The sequence below is a fragment of the Ciconia boyciana genome, chromosome 7, assembly GCF_034638445.1.
Source record: "Ciconia boyciana chromosome 7, ASM3463844v1, whole genome shotgun sequence".
In the NCBI taxonomy this organism is placed as follows: Eukaryota; Metazoa; Chordata; class Aves; order Ciconiiformes; family Ciconiidae; genus Ciconia; species Ciconia boyciana.
The window spans coordinates 66,342,750-66,364,887 of NC_132940.1; the positions used below are offsets into that span (position 1 = coordinate 66,342,750).

Below are 22,138 nucleotides of genomic sequence, written 5' to 3' on the forward strand. Positions count from 1 at the left end.
ACATTTCTGGAAGTGCTTATAGAAAAATCAGGTAACCTTATGATTGGTAAGTTACATACAATATTTATGTGGACGTTATTAGTACGAAAAATGTGTGTATATATTTTCCTGAATAATTTAAGAGGAAAACTTGGTATTCTTGTATTGACTTGAAAGTACTTTTCTCCATGAAAACAATTGGATTGTATGTGAGATACTGCTCCTATGATATGGACAAACTGCACTTGTGTGTTATCTTAAAGGCAAATATGTTTGTAATAATTTAAAAAAAGCATTCTTGACCTTTTCATCTATTGGCCATTTTGCTGTGGCATAGCTTTCTATGGAAAAGAGTTTGTGTTTTTTTTTTTTCTAGTAGCACTTATAAATAGTGTAACACATGCAAATGTTGTGTAAAATTCTGATTGAACAGCATTGGATGAGGAAGATGTGTCTTTTCAAGAATTGTAGGAGGATGATACAAAAAAGGAAGACATCTTGAATAACTTTCTTCAGTAACTTGTAGTTTATAATGTCTGATTTTGTTTGATTTAAGTCAATGCTGCATGGAAAGTGGTAATTAGTTTAAGCCTCTAAGTGGATATAGAGTAAATGCTGTAGAGAGAAGGAGAAATCATGGTAGATGAAGTTCACTTTTGTATTTTGTTCATCATGAATAATGTTGGGTTATGTGCTTTTAAAGAAAAGTTTACAAAATCCATTTAGCAAAGAGCTGGCTTATCAAAACTGGGTAGTTCAGACATTTTCTAACAAGATTATTCTAACAAGATTATTCTATTTATAATTTAAAAATGAACTAACTAATCTAAAATAAAGCCACCAAAAGTCATGGATCCTACTTTGAAATATCATTTTGCCCACTATGAAGCATGTTAAAAAATTTAAAGGCAGTGTTGGGGGTTGAGATATACTGATTTCTTTTTTTTTTTTCTTTGTATTTAGCATGGATAATTTTATTGATAAATATTTTTTAACTAGGGAAAGTTACTGGAAATGGACACCAGCTATTGTATAAGAAGTTGAGACTATTTTAAGAAAAAGTCAGTTATTTGTATATCCTCTGAGGGAAGGGCCTCCTGTGTTGGAGTTGGTGTGCTACATTCCAAATGCCGTATTTTTATTTTGGAGGTTTCAGTTACACAAACCTCTACATTAAGCTTTGATGCATATGATTAGGTAAAGGAGACCAGGTGTTACTCCATCTGCTTTCTGAGACGCAGAAGGTAATGGATATGTCCCCATTTAATAATTTACAAGAGCTAGCTTATTTGAAGGGTTTTTTTGGAACAATCCTAGAAGAAAAGCAGCAGGTTTAATTTTTGAAGCTCATGTAAATGTGTGTGTATGTATAGATAAACCCATTTTATACCGAAGTACTCAGTTGATGGTGAAATTCTGTTTGAGGTAATTTTGTATTCCTTTTTCCTTAGCCAGATATTAACAGAAATTTGGCAGTTGCTCTTTTTCAGTTAGTAGCGCTGCCATTTCTCTGTCTGGTGGAGGCGGTTAAAGGACGCAGAAGCAACGAGTACAACGCAGCGTCCCTTGCATTCAGGTTTGGCTGCTTTGGTGGCATTGCAGCAGTGCGTGTGGGGTCACGGCTGGGCTCCCGGGGTGCCCCCCACACGCAGGAGGGGTGACACGGCACTGCGCAGGCGCGGACTTTGGATGTCGTGTTTTGTAGGTGTGAATATATTCACATGCTCGGATTCTGGAAGAAGGCTGAGTGCCTGATCTCCCCCTTATTCAGGCTGGATCACACCCCTCGCAGAATTTATGCACACAAGAGTGCTCGTATGATAGCGCCTGGATAAAGGGATAACTGAACAGGCGGGTACCGTGTGTGCTGTCGCTGGCCGACCGTCTGACTTGGCTCCGCAATGAGAGCTTGCAGGAAGCAGCAGCTCCGTGCCTGCCAGCGGTTTGGCCGTAAGTTCGTACGCAATTGCTAACCACCGTGAGCGGGAAATGCGCTTGTGCTCAAAGAGTTATCAGCAGTGGGACGTGAATGGGCATGGCACAGGAGGAGCGGTACAGGCTTCCCTTGGATATGGGTCTGGGTCTTTGGCTGAGGGGTCGTGGTACTTTGTAGTTACCTTGTTGTTACTGCTTCAGCAGAACATGAGGGTTGCAGTCAGTACAGCTAAGCAGAGAACTACATCGTGGTTCTACCTACGGTCCAATCTATGGTTGGACTCGATGATCTTACAGTTGGACTCGATGATCTTAAAGGTCTTTTTCCAACCTATATGATTCTGTGATTCTGTGTTTTGTTCGCAGGGACTATTGCAGCAGCCTTTTTTAAGGTCATTATTAGTGCTTCTTTGGGACTTTTGTATCTCTACATCTACCCAAGCACCTGTAAAACAAGTATTAAGTATAGACTTTAGAATAGTAAGTGATACAAAAAGGAATTGGCTCAGAATGGCATAATGTTCTGAGTGGATATTGAAGGCATCAACCTCTTCCTGCGAAGAACTTGGTCTTCCACAGGTTTAATTCCAAGAATAGCTTAAATCTATCGCAGCAGTATACGCACTCGCAATAAACGAGTATATGCACATAGTTTTGAAAGGTTCAAAGCCCCTGGGTGGTTTGGTATGTTCTGAGGACATTACCCTGCGTGAGGTGAAACACCTCGCCTGCCAGCCTGAAAGGAGTGTTGCTGCGGTGTGGCACTGTGGAGTGCTGGGTCCCTTCTGTGGCACCGGTGAGGTTTCGGAGGATGCTGGAGCGGGATGCTGAAGGCTGATGGCTCCATGAGAGGTATCTAATTTGCTTCTGCAGAGCCAAGGGTGCGGTAGACCAACTAGTAACTAGGTTATACGCTTGTTAACTACTTTGTATTCTTTTTTTTTTTTGTGCTTATGAATTAAATATACACTTGTTTCAATAACTCTACAGAACACCATCATGGTGTGAAACTGAAAAGGACCTTGGAGTTTGCTGAGGAACAGTGCCTTTCTGATACTATGTGGCATAAACTTAAAACTGTTAAAGTAACTCTTTCACTGCTTTGATGAAGACTAAAATGTCCAAATGCTGTATTGGAATCAAGGTTAACAGAATCAGTGTTGTGGCATGCAGTAGCTTGGTGAAACCAGGGCTGGTGAAGGGAGCTTGCTGCAAGAAAAGTTCACAGCTTTTTCCAGCACTGAGCTTACTTGCAAGAGGAAATGCATGTGCTTATTCTTCCTCTTTACCATACGTTTTGAAGTAGTCACTTCAGAAGCTCATGTCTTAGAGGACAGCCTGTTAGTATGCAGGCAGCATTTTGTGCTGGTGTGTGTGCTTCTTGGATGACTGAAATTGAAGTTATGGGAAACCATAAGCTGGCTTTTTTTAATACAGGTGACAGGAAACCCAGCTGCAAGTGAGGAAGTTTGTGCCTGTTCTAGGTCAGGTTACTGGTGTCCTCAGCAGTATAACCAATAACTGATTTGGAGACATTTTCACATGTTACCAAGAGAAACATTGATCAGCATGAAACTCAGATGCACAAAACATCATTATTTTCGGTAATAAAATTACTTTGAGACTGTCAATTCATTGTTTGTCCACAGATGACTCACTGTTGGTGAGTTGCACCAGGGTAATTTGAGAATAGAATAAACATGTTTCTTTAGCAAAATGGCTGTTTCTGAGGAGTGTGAATAAATTAGTTTATCATCACTTGCACTGTAGTCTTCATTCACTACTTTTAAAGGTTAATTAACTTCAACTTCAGTTCTACTCTGATTTTTCCCCTCCTACTCTCTAATCGAGCCCCAGATGTGGATTTATTTGGCAGCCTGAAGGGGAAGCAATGCTCCCTCCAGTCCCAGCCGCTGTCACAGCCCAGTGTGACGAGTGCGCTCCAGGTCCTGGGGACTGGATCCCTCTTCCACCCACTTCATCCTGCAGCTGCAGCTGCTCTTGTGCCCTGTGATTTATTGCCCTCACCAGGCTGTGATGCCGTACAGGTGCCAAGATTGCTGTGACATATTGCTGTTTGCTGATAAATTTGCAGACATCAGAATTCACTGTTTGCGCTGAAGCTGGGACAGTTTATCCTCTGCATGTCTCCTGTGTGGGGACAGGAGCAAGCTTTATGAAGTGTATTCTGGTGGGGTTTTTCTACTTTTGTTTTGTTGGAGAATTTAAGGTGGGGGTAAGATATAAAGGAATGGCATATTTGGGGGATGGAGGTGAAGGGATCTGACGCAGCTCAATATGTCGTGGTGGAAATTGTATTTCACTGAAGTCCTGAGTAGTTCATAAAGGATCGAGGAACAGGGATGACATTTAATGCTGTACAACAGAGGCAGGCTTAAAACAAGACATGCTTGGTTCTCAGGCGTATGATCCTTCTTTATGTACTTATTGATTTTTTTATTTTTTTTTTTAGAGGGCAGACATGGGATTCTGGAAGAGAATCCCTCCTCTGAGTGAGTTATTGCTATCCTTTCTGGTACCTGAGCAAAAGCTTGCCTAGCAAACAGGAGGCCCTAGGGTTTCCTTTGGAGACATGGCCACAGACCCACAGAACGATGTCTCGTACGCCTTGCGAATGGTTATGGCAGTGTGAGGATGCTGCCCAAGAAGCCAAATGCCTCTCTGCCCTTCGCTTGTCCTGAAACCTGCTACTGAGGCTGTCACAGCAGCACGTACAGACCTGTCCACTCATCCTCCTTGTTGGCAAGTGCAGTGGAAACTATCCTCCTCCGTTTCTTCCTCTCTGCTGCTGCTTCCGCTTGCTCTATAGAGTCATAATCAATTGCTGTGCCCTCCCTGCTGAGGGATCCTCATGCAGTAATGAGGATTAGGATGCACAAACTTGTTAACTGTGTTTGCTTAATAAATCTGTGTTTCCTGTTCACTCTAATGTTGTGACAATGTGTTTTGGCAGTTGGCCATGCCTGTGGTTAAATGATTGTGCTTTTCAGTGCTGATAAAGAACTAATTCTGTAGTCTTAATGGAAAACTTATAGTCCTCAGTCATGCTGGGTTGCAATGGCACTAGAGCTCTCAAAATGAGCAGCTTTGCAATCTGTTTCTGAAGGAAGAAGAGATCTCAGAGTTATTTATTGTATTTCAGGAACCGGTAGCAATAACGTTCCCCGGTAAGCTGTCGCACAGTCGGTCTCTTGGCTCTGTGTCGTCAGGCAGTGGCCTGTCGAAGGTGGTGCTTTATGGACCTAGAGCTGGGGTCCCAAGGCCTTGTGACCACTCAGGCCCTCAGGATGCTTCAGCAGGACTGCAGAGAAGCTGTACCTGCTGAACAATCTGTTTATCAGCTGCTTTCCAAAGTGCTGCTTGAATGAAACCGGGGCTAATTTCTTGCAGATAATAATTAGAAGTCTGCTGAGCTAGCAGAAGGAAGGTATCCTTGAGCAGAGGTGGAAAACATGCATTATTCATTGTATCTGGGGGCTGCGCTCTCGGATTTCAGTTGCTATCCTGAAGTGTAGATCTCAAAAAGGGGATCGTAGGCCCTGTAAATAAGGCAGTGTCCTAGCAAGTCATTTTCTGCTTTGCACAGTACTCTGTAGAAGGTAGTCTCACTGTAGGAACACTTAATGAATAAGGGTGATTAAAACTCTTTTGGGATTATATTGTAGTGCCAGGTCTTTGTTTTGATGCTTCTGGTTCCTTTCTGATCTCTAAGTGCAGAAGAGGAGGGGGCCTCAGTCTGGGAGGGGACTCTGGGTGCTCCCATGGCAAGAATCACTCATTATTATCAAGGATCAGCTGTGGAGAAGGCATACAGCAAAAACTTTTCACTTGTAATATGAAAATGACTTAAATTGATCATCCTAGAAGCATTAAGATAAAAATCTCAATATGGTAGGCTGAAACAGCAGTTGCTGTGAAATACGTATTGCTCATAAACATAACTTCTGGGAGTTACTGCTCCCAAGTTGGGGGTTTTTTTGTTGGTTGTTTTTTGTTGTGGTTGGTTGGTTGTGATTTGTTTGTTTGTTTGTTTTTTTTTTTAATAAGGCAAGACAACACCAGCCTGTTCCCAGACCTACAGAGAGTTAAAACTATGCTGATAGATTCCACACCCCACACCCTTCTGGGTAGTATATTGTTTTGTTCTTAAGCTTCACCCCTTTTTATGGTTGCATATTATTTAGTGAATTTACAAGCATAAGTTGTTTTTCAGATTTAATGATTTTCTTTGATTGTGGGCTACTCAGAATTGTTTTCAGTAGTCACAGTTTTTGTTTTGCTGGTTGCTAGTTTTGATTCTCTGCCTTCTGGAGGGCTGAAAGGAAATACCTGCGCTGTTTTCAGCTGGGCCTTGCAAGGACTGGCGGCACTAGCCTTCGGTGTTTCTGCTGGTGTGGGTGACTTCCTTGAGGATTTCTTGAGATTTGCAGAAGTGCGAGAGATTGTCTATCTCAAGTCCGTGAACTTCACAGAGATTATGATTAAATCGACTGCCAAAAGCTTAATGTAAAATTCCGTGAGGGGTTGGAAGAGTTGCTGCAAAGTGAATTAAAAACTGGCATAAAATACAAGACGTGGCTATTAAAAACAGTCAGTTCCCCCAGACCTGTCTCTGCTCTCCTGGGCTTTTTGGCTGTTATGTAACAAAAGAGCAACCAACAGTTTGATTACATTAGTGGTAAGCTGTGTGGTGTGCTGGATATTAGTGCTGTTCTATGGGATTTAGATAAAATGTGCTCTCTGGGGGATGGGGTAGGGAGTAAATGGCTTTTAATGGCATTAGTGTAAAGGCAAACTTACAGCATACTCACGATGAATAAATGGCTGCCAAGTAGGATGATGAGAAGAGTTCAGACAACTGAGAATAGAATGGTTTTTTGTGATCGCATCTAGAGTATCTTCGCTATTTGGATGGTGATAGTTTAATTGCATACTGTTGTCTAGTTCAGGGGTGTGCGTGCCTTTTTCTTTGCACATTTCTTCAATGCCTGCTTCTGGGAATGTGCATCTACGTCAGTGAAAAATGGACTCCAAGCTGGATCCAGATACACGATTCCAGTGATGGGAGCATGCTGTGACTCCTCTGTCGCCCACCAACCATCTACTTCTTGTATAACAACCTCACTCAGAGTTTGGTTTCTGGAATGTTGGGGTTTTTAAATCTGAAAACTTGAGAGAATTACTACAGTGGCATTTGGGGTTTAAATAAAGCAAGATAAACCATGCTTTCTGTAGTGAAGAGCAGTTACCCTAAGGTGAGGTGTTGGATCCTGTTCTGGTTCTTGGGATACCGCAGCAGAGTGAATCCCAGGAGGTGGCTGCAGGAGCGCTGGCAGTGCAAGTGGGTGCAAACAGCACATGGTGGTCGTAGTGGGGGGTCTTTTGGCTTTTTCCTCTCTGAAGAGAGAAACAAACAACATACCTGCAAAGCATATAGTAAAACCAAAACCACCTAATGTAGGGGAGAAGAGCTGATGTTGCAATTGAAAAAGTAACTTCTGTGTTTTATGGGTCTCTTTTATCTCCTCAAGCTTAACGTTGGCTTAATGCAGCTTGCTGCATATAATTTAGAAACGCAGTTTATATCCTCTTTCATAATTATACTTCTCATTGTTTGGTAATACTCTTTATACCTTAGTTAATCTTTTTGGTTTTGCAAATGGCCATTAAGTCCATAAAAGCAAGACATGAGACTAAACCTTTTTTTCTTTTGGTTGCACTTAGACATATTAATTTCTTAACATATAGTAATGTAATGGAGAAAAAGAAAACTGTTTTTGCAGACAGCAGTAAATTTTTTTTTTTTAAAGACAATCTGTCTCACAACTTGAGTGGTATAATCTTTATACTCAGTTGTAGGACACTCTTCCTAAAACTATTAAATAGTCATATCCTATTAAGGGCCTACTGTATTAACTTACTAGGGGTTTGCTGTGAACACTTGAGCTGTTTGCATGTAGCAGTTGCACACACTGCCCTTTGCCAAGATAGGTTTTACTGGCTGTCCTGAAACTGAATTAATGACTCATTATTTAAAGACCTATGTTCCTTGTCTAATGACTTTCTTGTGCTGTCTCACAGAAGCTGAAGGAAATGGGGGTGAGATTCTGCTCAGGGTGAGCCGAGTAGCACTGTGGCAGTAGGCTGCCATGAGAAAACTTAGGACAAGCATGGAATTTATTTAGTTGAAACTTTGTGTGTGTGTGTAACTTACTGCACAGGACCCCCAGAGTAAAACCTATGGGACCTTGAGCTTTGTTGTTGTTGTTCAAATAGTTAACATCATCTCTTTGCAAGTAATGGTTCTTTGAAGGCAATGGGGAAAAGGTAAGGTTTTTTTGAAGTGAAATCCCACTGAAACTGGCTAAAGTGAAATAAACCCGTGGTCACCCAAAACCTGCGTTCCATCAAGGTTTTGCTGTAGGGTCTTGATAATAGAGAGTTTTGCCACTAAGGGTTACGTAATAGTATTATCTTGAGTAACTAAAACCCAAAATATAGCAGCAAAAAATCTCAAACCTGTTCCTGCTGTTGCTCACTTTTAGGGTTACATGACTGAAATGAAGGGTTGGGGAAGCTAATCAGGGCTGAGGGCACAGCAAGACCAAGTGTTCAGGAGTTGGGGTAACCTGGAAAACTTTGGTGCAGTGTTGGCTGTCGCGTGCGGGCGGCGGGGTAGCTGGTGCACAGCGAGCATCCCAGCCGGCGTCCTTCGGGTACGGAGCACGTCCAGGTATGGGTGCACCTATACAGGTATGTCCTCCTGCACGGTGCTTGCCTGTTGGCTCCAGTTGTGAAGTGACCAGCATATTTATTTAATTTGGGATGAACATGTTTTATGGGGAGGGGATGTTTGTTTCACTCCTGTGAAGTGCCCTGTAGATCAGTGTACTTCTATTTTACTGAAAGTGCTGCCAGGGGTAATGGTTTTTTAATTCCCTAAATATTTTCCTTCTAGTAACAACTAAAGGGTCCAGCATGCATTAAAGGCTTTGTAGTAAAGCACAACAGCAGGCAGATGTGCATGTCATGACTATCACTGTTGAGAATTAAGCCAAATTAATTGCAAACTATTGAAAAACAGGACTCGTACAGGGAACGGCTGTTAAACCTGTGAACAGAGCTGTAACTCTTTGTGAGAGATTCTCGCAGGGTGCAGTGCTAAGCTATTGCCTTGTTATTAAAGACCTGATTGCACATGGGGATAGATTAGAGCAGTTGGACGGAAGGTAGCGTTGGCTGATTTGGGGCGGATTAGAGTGCTTTTTGAACGTAAGGCCGCGTATGGTTAGTGGTCAGAGTTCCAGCTTAGTGTTCCCAGGCAGCAGCTTGATTTATTCAGCAGCGAGGAGCAGTGTTGTCAGGTAGAATAAATAGCGTCTGCCTAACGTGCAAGATTTCAAGTAACATCTGGACTTACCCGGGGCTCGGATGGCTTTCCTCCTGGCTTCAGAGGTCTACCATGTGCTGGGGAGTGTGGCCACTTCAGAAAAAGTCCAGCTGGCACAGATGGGTTTGTATCTGGTTTACCATTCGATAGAGGTGCCGCTCCTTTGGGAAGGGAGATGTGTGTACTACTAAGAATTATTATCATCGCTTGAACTGAAAAATTAAAAAAATGCTCTTAGATTTCAGGTCTGTTTTGCTTTAAATGGTTATTTTAGGAGGAAAAAATACACTGGTATTTCAATATTATTAAAGCCCGATAAACTACTGGATGTCTGTTAGGATGATAGACTGTCAAGAATAAGTTAGCATAACTCTGGAAACAGAAGTGACTTTGTAGCTTTCAGATTTTTTTCATTTGAAAGTAAAGCTTTAAATAGATAATGCATAAGCATAAGATTGTATTTGAATTTCCAGATTAATTAACTTTCTTTGTTCTTGTAACATATAAACTACATTGTATTCTAGCTTAACTTAATTCATTTTCAGACTTTGGGCAAAAAATGCACAGCTAGTCCTTGTGTTAGAAAAATACCATCTAATGGAAACCACGTCTTGCTTTTTCAAATTTTAATATATGTCTGCAATGAGGAGGTGCTTCATTTACTCAGTATTCGTGGTTTATCTAGAGGATTAAATTTTTCTGGAACCAGTTTTCCTATTCCTTAGTGAAAGCATTCTTGAATTGCTCTTCTGGAGCTTTGTTCTGAACTGCCTCTGTTCAATAACTTCACCTTATTCAGATGCTAATGTGCGGTGTCTCTCTTGTGAATGTCTGGCTAGAGACTGACATTAGCATATTAGGAACAGATTTGAAAAAGACTGTTCTTTGTGTGCTTATATTTTATAAATAGCTTAAAGGAGAGGATGGTGTATTTTGTAAATGGCTTGCAGAGTTGAAATCCAATGGGCCTATGAATGGTGTGGCATTTCTATTACCGTAGTCCACTTTAAAGTGGATTCTTTCTGTTATTAACACCTACGCAGTAGGGATGATGCAATGAACTCTTACATATTCACTATTCTTCTTTAAATGTTTGCATTCTGATGGTATTTTCTTGGAACTGGAAAAGTGCAAGCAGAAAAGATGGTGCTTACTTGGGCACTAGACTTACTGCAGATGGCATCTGAGAAATGGAGAATGTTGAGATATTTGGCAGGAACTGGTTTTCTTCCACTCTATTTGTGAAAAAAGTGTTTTAAAAACTATTCCTCATAGCTTTGATTCTGAAGTCTGTCTGAAAATGTGTATGTGAAATGCATCTGTAACAACTACAAATGTGATGTAGAAATGTTTAGGCAATTGAAACAGTGAAGAAAAAGCTGGATCACATTTTATGATAGCCCCCACCTCCCCATGGTTTTGTTAGCTGTAGTTATCGGAGTGTGGCCCATTTTCTGCTTTGCTTACATTAAAGAAATATAGTCCTCTTTCTTCTGCCTTTTGCTACAAGTCCTCAACAACATGTTAGTGAAAGCAGGTTTTTTTCTATGACAACTGAGCTGATGATAATAGAAAGACTTATGTGAGAATTAGTTAGTTTTGTAAGACTTTTATTAGTAACTGATAGGCTTAGGTGCAAAGAAGCAGATTTTCTGTGTTGAGTAGCTTGTTGCTAAATCTCCTGAGCTAAAACCCTGTTGCAATCGATCACTCTAATAGCGAAATAAAAACCTGCATGCAGTTTGTATGCCAGCCTAACGTAGCAGTTCAAATTTGTGTATCCACACACACTGGTACAAGCTTTCCTTATGGAGAGCCTTAGTTCTGTGCTGGAGAACAATTCTTGTTTGTTAGCTATGAATCCAAGGCAGACTTGATCTAAACTCAGTTCCAAAGTGAAAGGCTCAGTCTCCCAAGAGAAGGTGTGTGTGTGTATATGTGTGTGTGTGTGTGTGTAAATATATATATATGTAGTAAGTTTTAGAGACTTATTTTTGTTTCAGTTAATCTTTCTTCTTTAAGGTTCTGAGTTTTCAGTCCCTCGTGGTGTAAAGGCTTCTTTTCCTGGTGCTTTGTGCATCTTCAGACAGGTGCAAGTTAAAACTGCCACAGTCAACGTGTGGCTACTATATAACATCTATTTCTGGCTTGATTTATGTCACTTTTCTGGCACTTTTTAAAGCACTTCCAAACCCACCCATGCATTTGGTATGTGTGATGATTCAGAGAAGGCCATATATTTATGGACATAATAAAGGACAAATTTATTACGCTCTTGCACAACTGTGATGCTTTCAGAAGAGTTTGGTTCTGTTCAGCTCAACCCGAGTCCTCTCATTCCTCCAAGAAAGACGACAACTCAGCAAAAGCACCGCTTGTGATGCAGTTATTTGATGTGGAGTTTGGCTTGCCAACAAAAAGGGGTTTGTGCGAGGGAGCCAGGGAAAGGTGATCCAGCGACAACGGCTGTTTGCACTGTGTTTCACTGATGTTTAGGATGCTGCTCTGACTGCGTCTGACCCAGAGGAGCTTTGGAAGGAGCAGCAGCCTTGTTCTCCTTCATTGATGAGCTCAGGGTTGCGTGGGTCTCTGCTGGAAGACGTGTTCTGGCCACACTTCTGCTCTGGAGACAAACTGAGCAGGGCCACCACAACGTGCTTTGGCATATGGGAGCACTGTGGGGTTTCAGCTGGTGCTGAGTCCGCTGCTGCTTGTGCCGCTTGCTGTGGGAGTTAAGGAGGTGTCAGGAGCTGAGAAAATAAATCCTAGCTCTGGCCGAGAGGAGTGGGAGGGTGTATTAGTTTTTGTTGTGATACCAAGAGGAGTACTGAAGAGAGAAGTGGTGAAGAGAAGAAGTGTGATAAGAAGAAATAAAGACAGACCCAGATAGTAGTTGGGAGCCAGCCAGAGTGTAAACAAATAATCTGGGAGGTGAATTTGGAGTGATATCAAGTGAGGAGAGATTGTGCATGGATAAAAACAGAAGGTAATTTAAGAGCATGGATATATACTGAGATCAAGAGGAAATGTTATCTTGGTCCTAGTGTTTGGAAAACTGTAGGAGGGAAGATTTGAGATGAAATGGAAGAGATGGGTGTGTGTGAGTCAAAACAGAGAAACAAAACCTTACCATCCCGGATGGGATGGGTGGATAAAAGGAAGTCTCCGCAGGATGTGATTGAAATTTGGTAGCAGGATGGAGAGGGTGTAAATGTGTGTAGTAGGGAGGAGGGATTGTGTATTTATAATTCTGTTAACAGTTCTAACAGTGTCAAAAGCACAAGATATAAGCTAAAGGATTACCGAGCCCAAAGGAATGTGGAGTTTGAATGATAGTCTCACTGTTCAAAATTTGCAGAGTGCTGGTTTAAAATTACAGGACTGTGTATAACAATATAAAAATATTTAAAGGAAGCAAGCATGGAACAACTATAAAATATTTTCCTTCAATATATGGTAAAGTTTTCTTTGCCTCCTTTGTCGTGAAGGTGTTTTGACAGATGATTTTTTTATTTTACTGTGTGGAGAAGCTAGTTGTGAAGAAGAAGAAATAATATGTCTCTTACACAGCAATGACTAGTTGCTGTCATTAAAGGTGCAAATCAAAAAATTTATATGCTTGGCAGATGTTGGAAAGCCAATAGCTCATTTTATTAGTGGAATTAGATGGCCATTTAGTTGAATTTATCCTGTTCTGCTTTGCAGTTGAAAGATGCATGAGTGTTATGCAGTCTGGGACTCAGATGGTTAAGCTGAAGAGCGGAACCAAAGGGCTAGTTCGGCTCTTCTACCTGGATGAGCACAGGACCTGCATCCGATGGAGACCGTCCAGAAAAAGCGAAAAGGCAAAAAGTAAACTTTTAATATTTCTTTTAATTTCTTGGGCAGTTCAGTATTAGAATGTGAATTACAGAGGAAAAACTGAACAATATTTTTTGGATCAATTAAATGCTTTTTGATGCTTATTTTAAATGTGATGTGATACTTACATGAAGGTTTTCAAGAGTGTGAGTAGAGTTTAACCACCTACTAAAAGTGCAGGATTATGAAAGGAAGGGGAGTGTGGTTCAGTCAGATGTCAACATTTTCCATAGGTTTATATGAATTATGAGCAAACTGAAGAGTGACTTGATAGGAAATTATGCTGAAGTCTTTTCAATGTATACACCACAAATTTAAATACAGAACCTAGAAAAGTTTGGACTGAGGTTTCTTTATCTTAACTGTGATAACTTTCTTTGGGCATTATTACATCTTGAAGTTATTGTGTAGCATTATTTCTCTTTGAAACTGTTCCTGCTGCACTGTTTTAAATTGGAAATTCAAATTAGTGGTTTATTGAATAAAATAAGGACTAGAAATTCACAGAACTGTCACAGAGGCTTGAGATTAAAAACGAGCAGTTGGGAAGGCTACAGATAGTGACAGTTGATGTTTTTGGGCCAGTGTGTAGTGGCTAAGAGCTGCTGTATTGAACAGCGTAGCTGTTTGCAGCCATGGCACTGGGAGCCATGTTACCTAGCACAGCAATGGGCATCCCTGTCTTCCTGTTGTAGAATGCACAGCTGTGGTGGGTGCAGTCCCTTTGGAGCTACGCAGTGTTTCACTGATTGATGGAAGACACTTGGCATCCGTCTCCTTGTGCTCCCCTTTGAGTAGCCTACAGTCCTCTGATGTAGCAGGAAGCACTCAAAGAGCTTTGCTGTGAGCTGCCTGTACCTGCACTGGCCTGCCTTCGAGGCAGCTGTACTGTGCACATGGCATGGCCGGAGCAAGGATAAGCCTTGAAATCAAAAAGCCCTTTTGGATGTGAAGATGTAATATTAAAAAATGTTTAATGACTTTTAGCCTGAATAGCCTCCTTTTAGCCAGAATTGCTCAAAAGCAGAAAGACATTGGGTGGCTGTCTCCAAGCATGTCAATTTTTGTTTTCCCTTTTCCCCACAGTTGTCATCGATTCCATTTACAAAGTCACCGAAGGCCGGCAGTCTGAAATCTTCCACCGCCATGCAGAGGGGAACTTCGACCCAAGCTGTTGCTTTACCATTTACCATGGCAACCACATGGAGTCACTGGATCTGATTACATCTAACCCAGAGGAAGCTCGCACCTGGATCACAGGACTGAAATATTTGATGGCTGGAATAAGTGATGAGGACTCGCTTGCTAAGCGACAGAGAACACACGATCAGTATCCTTTTATGAGCCTGAGCTCCAGCTTCTGATTCAGTATTTCTGGCTTGGTTTTTAGTGACTTCAGCATAGGGTGTCCTTTCACCTCCTGTAAGTGACCAAAAGCCTTGCCACTGACTGTAGTGGAAACTTGAGTTACGCGTTTGACATGGACGCTTACCTGTGCAGTAAAACATCAGCTGTGCCTTAAGGACTGGATTAAACTCCATTGAAGTCAGGGGATGGTCTTGCATTTTGTTAGTGAAATTCTTATTGAAGGGTCAAAACAGTCATTTCTAGTTATCTCAGTAAATGCTAACCCCAGCATGATTTCAGGATTTCTGTCATGTTTGCCCAACTGTGCTTTTATCCTTCTGCTGCAAATTGCAAAGTTCATTAGAAGACACTTGTCATTAGAAAACAATATCTTGTTTTCAAGATATTACTAATTGAAAACTTGAATTTGTTAGCCTCTGCACAGGTGAAACCCTAATGTTTTGGGAGTCTTTCAGTAAACTGACTAGTAACTCCTGGCCATCACTGTTTCTCTTGGTGTATGTCAGATATCTGTGTGTACTTCTCAGCCTCTATTGATTGTCAGGAGCACAAATCTTTAAAGCTCCTTAAATGCTTGTTGTAGCCTAGTAACCAAAATTAACTTCTTGTAGAGATCATGCCCATTGAATATTTTCTTGATGTGCTTTCTTTCACAACAGTGCTAACGAGTATGTTAAATACAAAGAAACAAACAAAAAAAACCCCAACAAACCCATCTTTATTACAGTTGTAACCTGTTTCTTCTGCCATGCAGAAATCTACAGTGGTCATGTGTACATAATCCTTCTGGAGAATATATGCACTTCACATAGTTTTAATATATATTTTCAGTGTTTAATTCTGATACAAGATAGGCACAGATCCATTTGGGGGATATATTGCATGCTCTGTTGCACACATACTCAGCTTGCTATATTTATCCATGACTTTTCCAAGCTGCTGTACATTCTCTACTAGTTAAACATCACTTCAAGTCTTGTTTGTCTTATCAAATGTGGCAGCTGGGAGACTGCAGACAAAATGACCCTGTACCAGTTCCAATTAGTGTAAGAACCTAGCAAAAGCTGCAAAGGGGTATATGTGCAAAGAGGGGGTGAAAGGTACTGGTTAGAAAGTGGACAAGTTCAAGCAGAATGAAGGGAGAAGTGGGAGAAGATATTGGAGCAAGCCCAGCAGTATTTGCAAACTTAAAGTACATTCTCAGAAGAGAAGCTAGTATCAGAAATGAGAGCACAACGGGGTATTGTGAACCTAGCTGTAAGTAATTGTCATTAAACCAGTACCGGTTTTAAGCATTTGAATGAAACTGTAAGCAAGGGCAGGGGGATAAAACTGGTTCAGTGTCACCTCAAACCCATGTAAACCTGCAGAACATCCCAAAAAAGGTTATGTTAGAGATGAGCCATATGCTGTGTGAAGAATCACCTCTTGTTTTCCGAATTAGCTTTATTTGATGCTATTTTGCCCTTGAGAGGAGAAACAGCAAATGTATGAGTGCTATCCATTTTCTCTGTGCAACTTACGATTCTATGGAGTTGTTGCTGCCCTGGGGAAGGTGTGGCACAAGGTGAGGGCTGAGATATTGGAGAGAAAGTGGTGGACAAAGAAGTTTGTCCAGAGATGGAAGAGTTACAAACATATGGATGAAAGAACTGTGTGACAGTCTTGGAGGAGAGAGCATGGAAAAACAAGAATGGTTAATAACCATTAACCATTAACCAATAACCATTAACAAGCATGGAATAACAAATGGTTAATTTTCAATGAGGTTCTTATGGAAACCACAAGCTGATAATAACATATCCAGGCTGATTTCACAGAGTCTTCCTTATTCCATCCTCTTGCATTAGATTAACATCATCCCTGATATAGATGGCTATTGAGCTTGATTCTTTTGAGTCGAGTCACGAAACCAGTAGCCCTCGGATATAACTCCATGGAGGTCAACAGTCTTGGTTGCACCAGGTAGGAGGTACAATAGCAAATTGTACCAGCAGGCATACAGTAGTAAAAATGCTTTGGTTTGGCATCAGCGTGGGGAGAACCATGTAGATAGCACCAGATCTTTGCCAGCAATGACTTTATTTCATGGTGTACACCAATAGCTCTAGTGCAGGCTGTGGGAAGTCTTAATTCCAAGTGTTTTGCCCAGAGACGCTGACTTGAAAAGAGATGTTTGGGAAGGCAGGATTGAATAATGCGTAGTTCTTCTCCCTGGAAGATGTTAAGGTCCTCTGCTAAGGAGAATTATCCCCCTGCCCAGAAGAGCTGGGGCAGGGTCTTGTTCTCCTGAGTCTTGTGCCTTACCTGCCCAAGTGCTCTACCTCCCTCCTCTGTGAGGAAATCACCTTCTTGTACCTTTCCTTGACACGCTTGCAGCTGGGTCAAACAGACCTTTGAGGAGGCTGACAAGAATGGAGACGGCCTGCTGAATATTGAAGAGATCCACCAGCTGATGCATAAACTAAATGTTAATCTGCCCCGCAGGAAGGTCCGGCAGATGTTCCAGGTTGGTGGCCTCTAACACACAGCGTTGTTGTGGTAAGATAGTGCCAGTTACGGTCTATTTCTGGACAGATCCAGAATAGGATCTGCAGGTTGGGACTTAAACTCTGTCCCTTCCAACAGCTCACAGACCTTTTCCAAGTTTACCTTTTTGTAGACAGATGCATCAGAACATTGTTTTAACGACATGAACCACATAGAAGACAATTTATTAATATTACTTTTTCAGATGCATTATTGTTTTCGTCTCTGTGAATGGAATTGTTCTGTGCTGGCATTGATGGACAATGAAGTTACTCTGTTTCTATTGAAATCCTTTTTCATTTCCTTTATGGAAAATTGTGTAATAGAAACTAGCTTTATGAAAGTAATTAGTTTTTTTTTTTTTAACAACTTCCTCTTACTTAGCCAGAATCAATTTTTTACTTCTGTTGTCTGAAAACAGTTACCATTTTCCACCAGCCCTAGTGTTTACTGTAGGAAAGGAAAGATAAGCTAAGGACATAATGGAGAGCAAAATAAAATTTTCTTAACTCTTCAAAAACAGTACCAGCCAAAAGCTGGTTTGCTATAAAACATGGGGAAGTTGAAGAATCTTCTGTGCTCAAAAGTGCTTTGTTTGTCTGGCATAAAATCTGCATTAGAGGTATATCTATGGAGTATAAGTTACTCCCCAAAGACTTAAGAAGTGTGGAAATTGGTGGGGTTGTGTTGCAGAGGTGAATTTGGGTTGTACTTGTTCCCACAAATTAGAAATGTCACTTAAGATATGTAGTAGGTATAAAATGATTTAAAATCCCATTTGACACCACATAGCTGGGAATTATTTTCTTCCCAGCTTACTTGCCGTGATCCGAGTTTATAGCTCCGATGACAGTAGCACTAACAAGGTGTAATGAGATGCAGCTCCCTGAGATCCTTGGGTTTTTCTGATATTGTTGACTGCTGCAGGAGAGGCAGACAGTTGTGAAGCCATGTACTGAGAGGAAGGAAATCTAGTTCACTCTGTGCTTTTAAAGTGTCTAGTAACGAAGAGTAATGCACTCTAGCAACCATCAGCCTTTGTATAATCAGAGGCAACTTCTGGTTAAAAATAAACTGGTTTACTTATTTTTGTGTTGCTGCAGTTGCTGCCAGCCTATACTCGAGTTAACATCCTAGACCTCCCAGGCATGGTTAAAGTTATTAAGGTCGAATATAAAAGGAGTGCTGAAGGTCTGTTTACTGTTAGTCACTCAGGGCTTAATCCTAAAGGCCTTACCCCGTGAGCAATGCTTTGTGCTAGCAGTCCTATGGACTTCCAGGTCTTAATGCAGGATCAGGGGAATGGCAAAGTAACTCTGGGACAAGTCCTCGCCCCTACATCTAGCTACTCGGCACTGTTCTTGCACTTGATCTGCTCAGGTGGTACTGTTTGTGTGACTTGGGGTTACAGCTTCGGACATGGCACAAACAGCCCCCAGCCTGGGGGGGCACCTGTGGCTCCAGGGGGGTGGCCAGGCTTATGGAGCAGTCCAGGTCCTGCGTCTGGGAATAGAGGATGGGGCTGCTACTTCGGTTGTGTGTACGTACTAGGAGTCACTGGTGTAAAGATCGGTTCCTGTTCTAAGAGGTGCTTCAAAGTTAAGTGGAGTGCTTTATGTGAAAGGGAAAGTAAAACTGGATCCTTGGAAAGCAAAGCAGGCCAGAGATGTGTTCCTTGCATCTGCTGTTACTCAAGCTCCTCTTCTACAGAAGTGAGGGTGGGCACCAACTGGAAGAGCTTTCTTGAGGAGGAGGAAGGGATAGCAGATGAGGATACAACTTCTTCTCCAGATGGAGGGTATTTGGTGTACCAGTGTAGGGAGGAGCCAACAGGTTCAAAGCCGAGTCAGCGTTCAAAGGACTCTGCGCAGAAGGTGTTCTGAGCTGAACAGAAGGAAGCACCATTTTTAACAGAACATGACTTGGGAATGGCAAGGGGGTTTGTAACTATGGAGAAAAAACATGATCTACAGCTATGAACAAAGGACGTTATTCATGGGAACAATAGCACATTTCTAAACATTTATTTCACTTTGCCTCCATTATCTGCTTACAGCCTTAAACTTAGCAAGAGTTGTAGCTTCCCTGAAGTTCGTTTTTTGTGGAGACCTACGTAATGTTTGACAGCAGTTCTCCAGAATATATTCTTTGTTTTAAAAATCCAAAGCAATCCTCTTAGGCAGATGTTCGCAGTAAAAAGCTTGTATTAACATGCGTTAAGTACTGTTTTCTTCTCTTCCTACCTCTGAGGATCAAAAAAACCTGCCACCAAGACTGGGGCTATTAGGCATATATTTTGGTGTGGAGTCTTATTGCTGCTGCAGACTTATCCCCCCACAGAGTGCTGACAGGGGGCTGAGAGTGTTGCGGTTTGAATTTAAGACTGTGATATTGTCCTGAATGTTTTAAAATGTCAGACTCTGTTAGAGGAAGCCATGGGGTGAAATTATTATGTTCCTTGCTATGTTTTAATCCAGGATAACTGCAGGGCATACAGGAGAGTAACAGATATCAGAATAAAGCCCAGGGTGAGCCTCTTTACATGGGAAACAAATTCAAAACTAAAGATGGAATTGAGACTTTCATAGGGAGCCTGTGGCTTTAGTGTAGTAACTGTTTTCACCAAAAGATCCAATAGATGGTATTATAATTTTGCAGTTATTTTAGCCTACTAGGATTTGAGTCTGAACAGAAACTTGCAGACTAGAATTTATTAAATTTCCATTTGTGTACATAAATCCTCTTCTGCTTTGTTCCCTGAATTCGCCTGTGTTTAGCATGCTTACCTGAGTGTATTTTATCTCTTAGGAAGCAGACACAGATGAGAACCAAGGAACCCTAAATTTTGAAGAATTTTCAGTGTTTTACAAGATGATGTCCTTACGTCGAGATCTCTACTTACTGCTCTTAAGCTACAGTGACAAGAAGGATCACCTCACTGTGGAAGAACTTGCTCAGTTTCTAAAGGTGGAACAAAAGGTATGGGAATCCTATGCACCCATATACACGTACATATAAATAGATTCAAGTACAGGGAAAGAATTTTATGGAAAAGTTTAGCTTGGGGGAGGGGGGAAAACAGATGTAACAAAAAAGAAATCTAAATGGTTTATTGCTTTTTTAAAATGCTTCTAGAAAAAGTTTGAACTTTTTTGCACTCTGGTAGAGGAAAGGCAAGTGTAGGGCAATATGGTTAATATTTGTTAGTTCATAATGGCATTCAGGTAACATTCACACTTCTTAGTTGCAGCTGATTATCTTGCTTAGCATGGTTGCTTTCTCTTGCTTAGCTTGTCTGGATTGTTTATTGGTGTTGGGGTGGGGCATTGATATTTCCAGGAGATGCTTTTGATAAGTAAAGGTCTTGGCAGATATCATGTATCATCCTAATTCAGGGTATATGTTTTAAAACTAGAAACACATGACAAAATAAGAAGAGCAAACTATATAACACAAAGTGGGATATTGCACCAACCTGGCCGAGGGTGAGGTGTCCTGGATTCTATTTCCCCCCCCCCGCCTTCTTTCTTCTTCTTCTGCCTTCCTCCTCTTCTTCTGCCTTATTTCCCAGTTTTTCTTCAGGAAAGTTTGTTTTCCAGGCATAATTCCTCACAGATGTGTGGGACTTGCATAAAGAAAATTTCACATCTGGAGGCTGCACTTCTAGGTTCAGGGAACCACAGGAACAGGCACACTGATAAGGAATTTAAAAAAAAAAAAAGCAGCATAAGTAACTTAAGAAGCAAAGTTGGGTCAAGATTGGAGATTTTCCCCCAATGTGCTTATGAACAAACTTACTGAACAAAAAAATCTCTAGCCATTCCTAAATGGCTCCAGTGGAGATTTTCATGTCCATGTTGAAAAAGACTGAATTACTACAAAAGTTGGCTGTGGAACCCACAGAGCGAACTTGTACACTGGGCAGTGAGGAGCACAGAAGGAACCTTGTGATCTCTAGGACTCTTGTTTGCTTCTGGCAATTGGTCCTGGGTTGTTCACTTACCCTGTGCGTGCTTGCAGAGTATTGTTCTGAAACAACGTCACAAAAATAAATGCTAACTTCTAAACCTACTTGAGCTTCCTGGGTATAGATGCTGTGTTTTGCCTGCAATCATTGGATAATCTCCTGTGCCATTCTGGGATCCTGCCTGCAATGACTGCTTTTTCTGAGTTATACCTAGCATAAAATACCAACAGTCTGTGCTGCTTTGTTGCTGAATTTCCCCCTCTTGGCCATTGTGGCAATTCCCTGGTGTGTATGACTCCCTGGTTCTTCCTTCCTTCCCCCTTGAAACATGGAGCACTATCACGTCACGGATCTCGCTGTGATAGCCTCAACACACAGATTCTTGCAAGCAATCTGGTCCTGGCAGTTCTTCTAATTACAACTTTAAAGCACGGAATGTTTTTATCTTTTTTCCCTTTATGCTAATGCCCTAAGTCTTCTGAGCTAGCTGTTTCTTCCTTTGTTTCCTTTTTATTCACTGCTGCCTTCTTGGGTGTCCTTCAGTGGAGCACCCTTGGCAGCAGCAGCAGCGGGGTTGACACTGATGAGAAAGCAAAGAAATGCTCCAGGGAGGACATAGTCATGGAGATGCTGAAGTGCCCAGAACAGCTGAAGAGCAGTGGCGTGAGAGGGCACTCAGGGACCTGGAGCAGGAAGAAAAACATGTGAAAGAGGCAGAAGAGCTGTCTTTGTGGGTGCACAAGGACATTATGAAACTACTGATGCAGCAGAAGAAACAAGTTGACTGTCAAATCTGGCATACTGCATCCTCTTCTCTGTCTACACGCTACTCAAAATGCTGAATTTTGAACAGGGATATTGGCTATAAATACTCTGCTCAACATTATTCCAAAAACAAACAACAAAAAGAGTAAAAGCATGATCTCCTGTCGATGAACCTCTCGGCAGTTTAGTTTAGAAGCACCTTGCACTTTCTTTGCCTCTTCCCTTTGGTCTTTCCACTTCCCAGTATTAACAGTGTTAGAGATTTACCCCTTAATGTTTTCAGAACACAGATGTAATAACAATGTCCTTGGGTAAGGTAAGAT

At 41.5% G+C, this 22,138-nt stretch overlaps 1 protein-coding gene across 1 annotated transcript in view; it reads left to right on the top strand.

Annotated features, from left to right (window-relative positions):
- The window catches only part of PLCH1 (phospholipase C eta 1), an 84,862-nt gene that overhangs the window by 26,064 nt on the left and 36,660 nt on the right, over nucleotides 1-22,138 (top strand). The window contains exons 3-6 of the mRNA XM_072867068.1: nucleotides 13,031-13,177; nucleotides 14,273-14,516; nucleotides 16,934-17,063; nucleotides 19,892-20,062. Of these exons, the coding sequence (XP_072723169.1) occupies nucleotides 13,031-13,177; nucleotides 14,273-14,516; nucleotides 16,934-17,063; nucleotides 19,892-20,062 (692 nt within the window). The remainder of the gene's footprint in view (nucleotides 1-13,030; nucleotides 13,178-14,272; nucleotides 14,517-16,933; nucleotides 17,064-19,891; nucleotides 20,063-22,138) is intronic.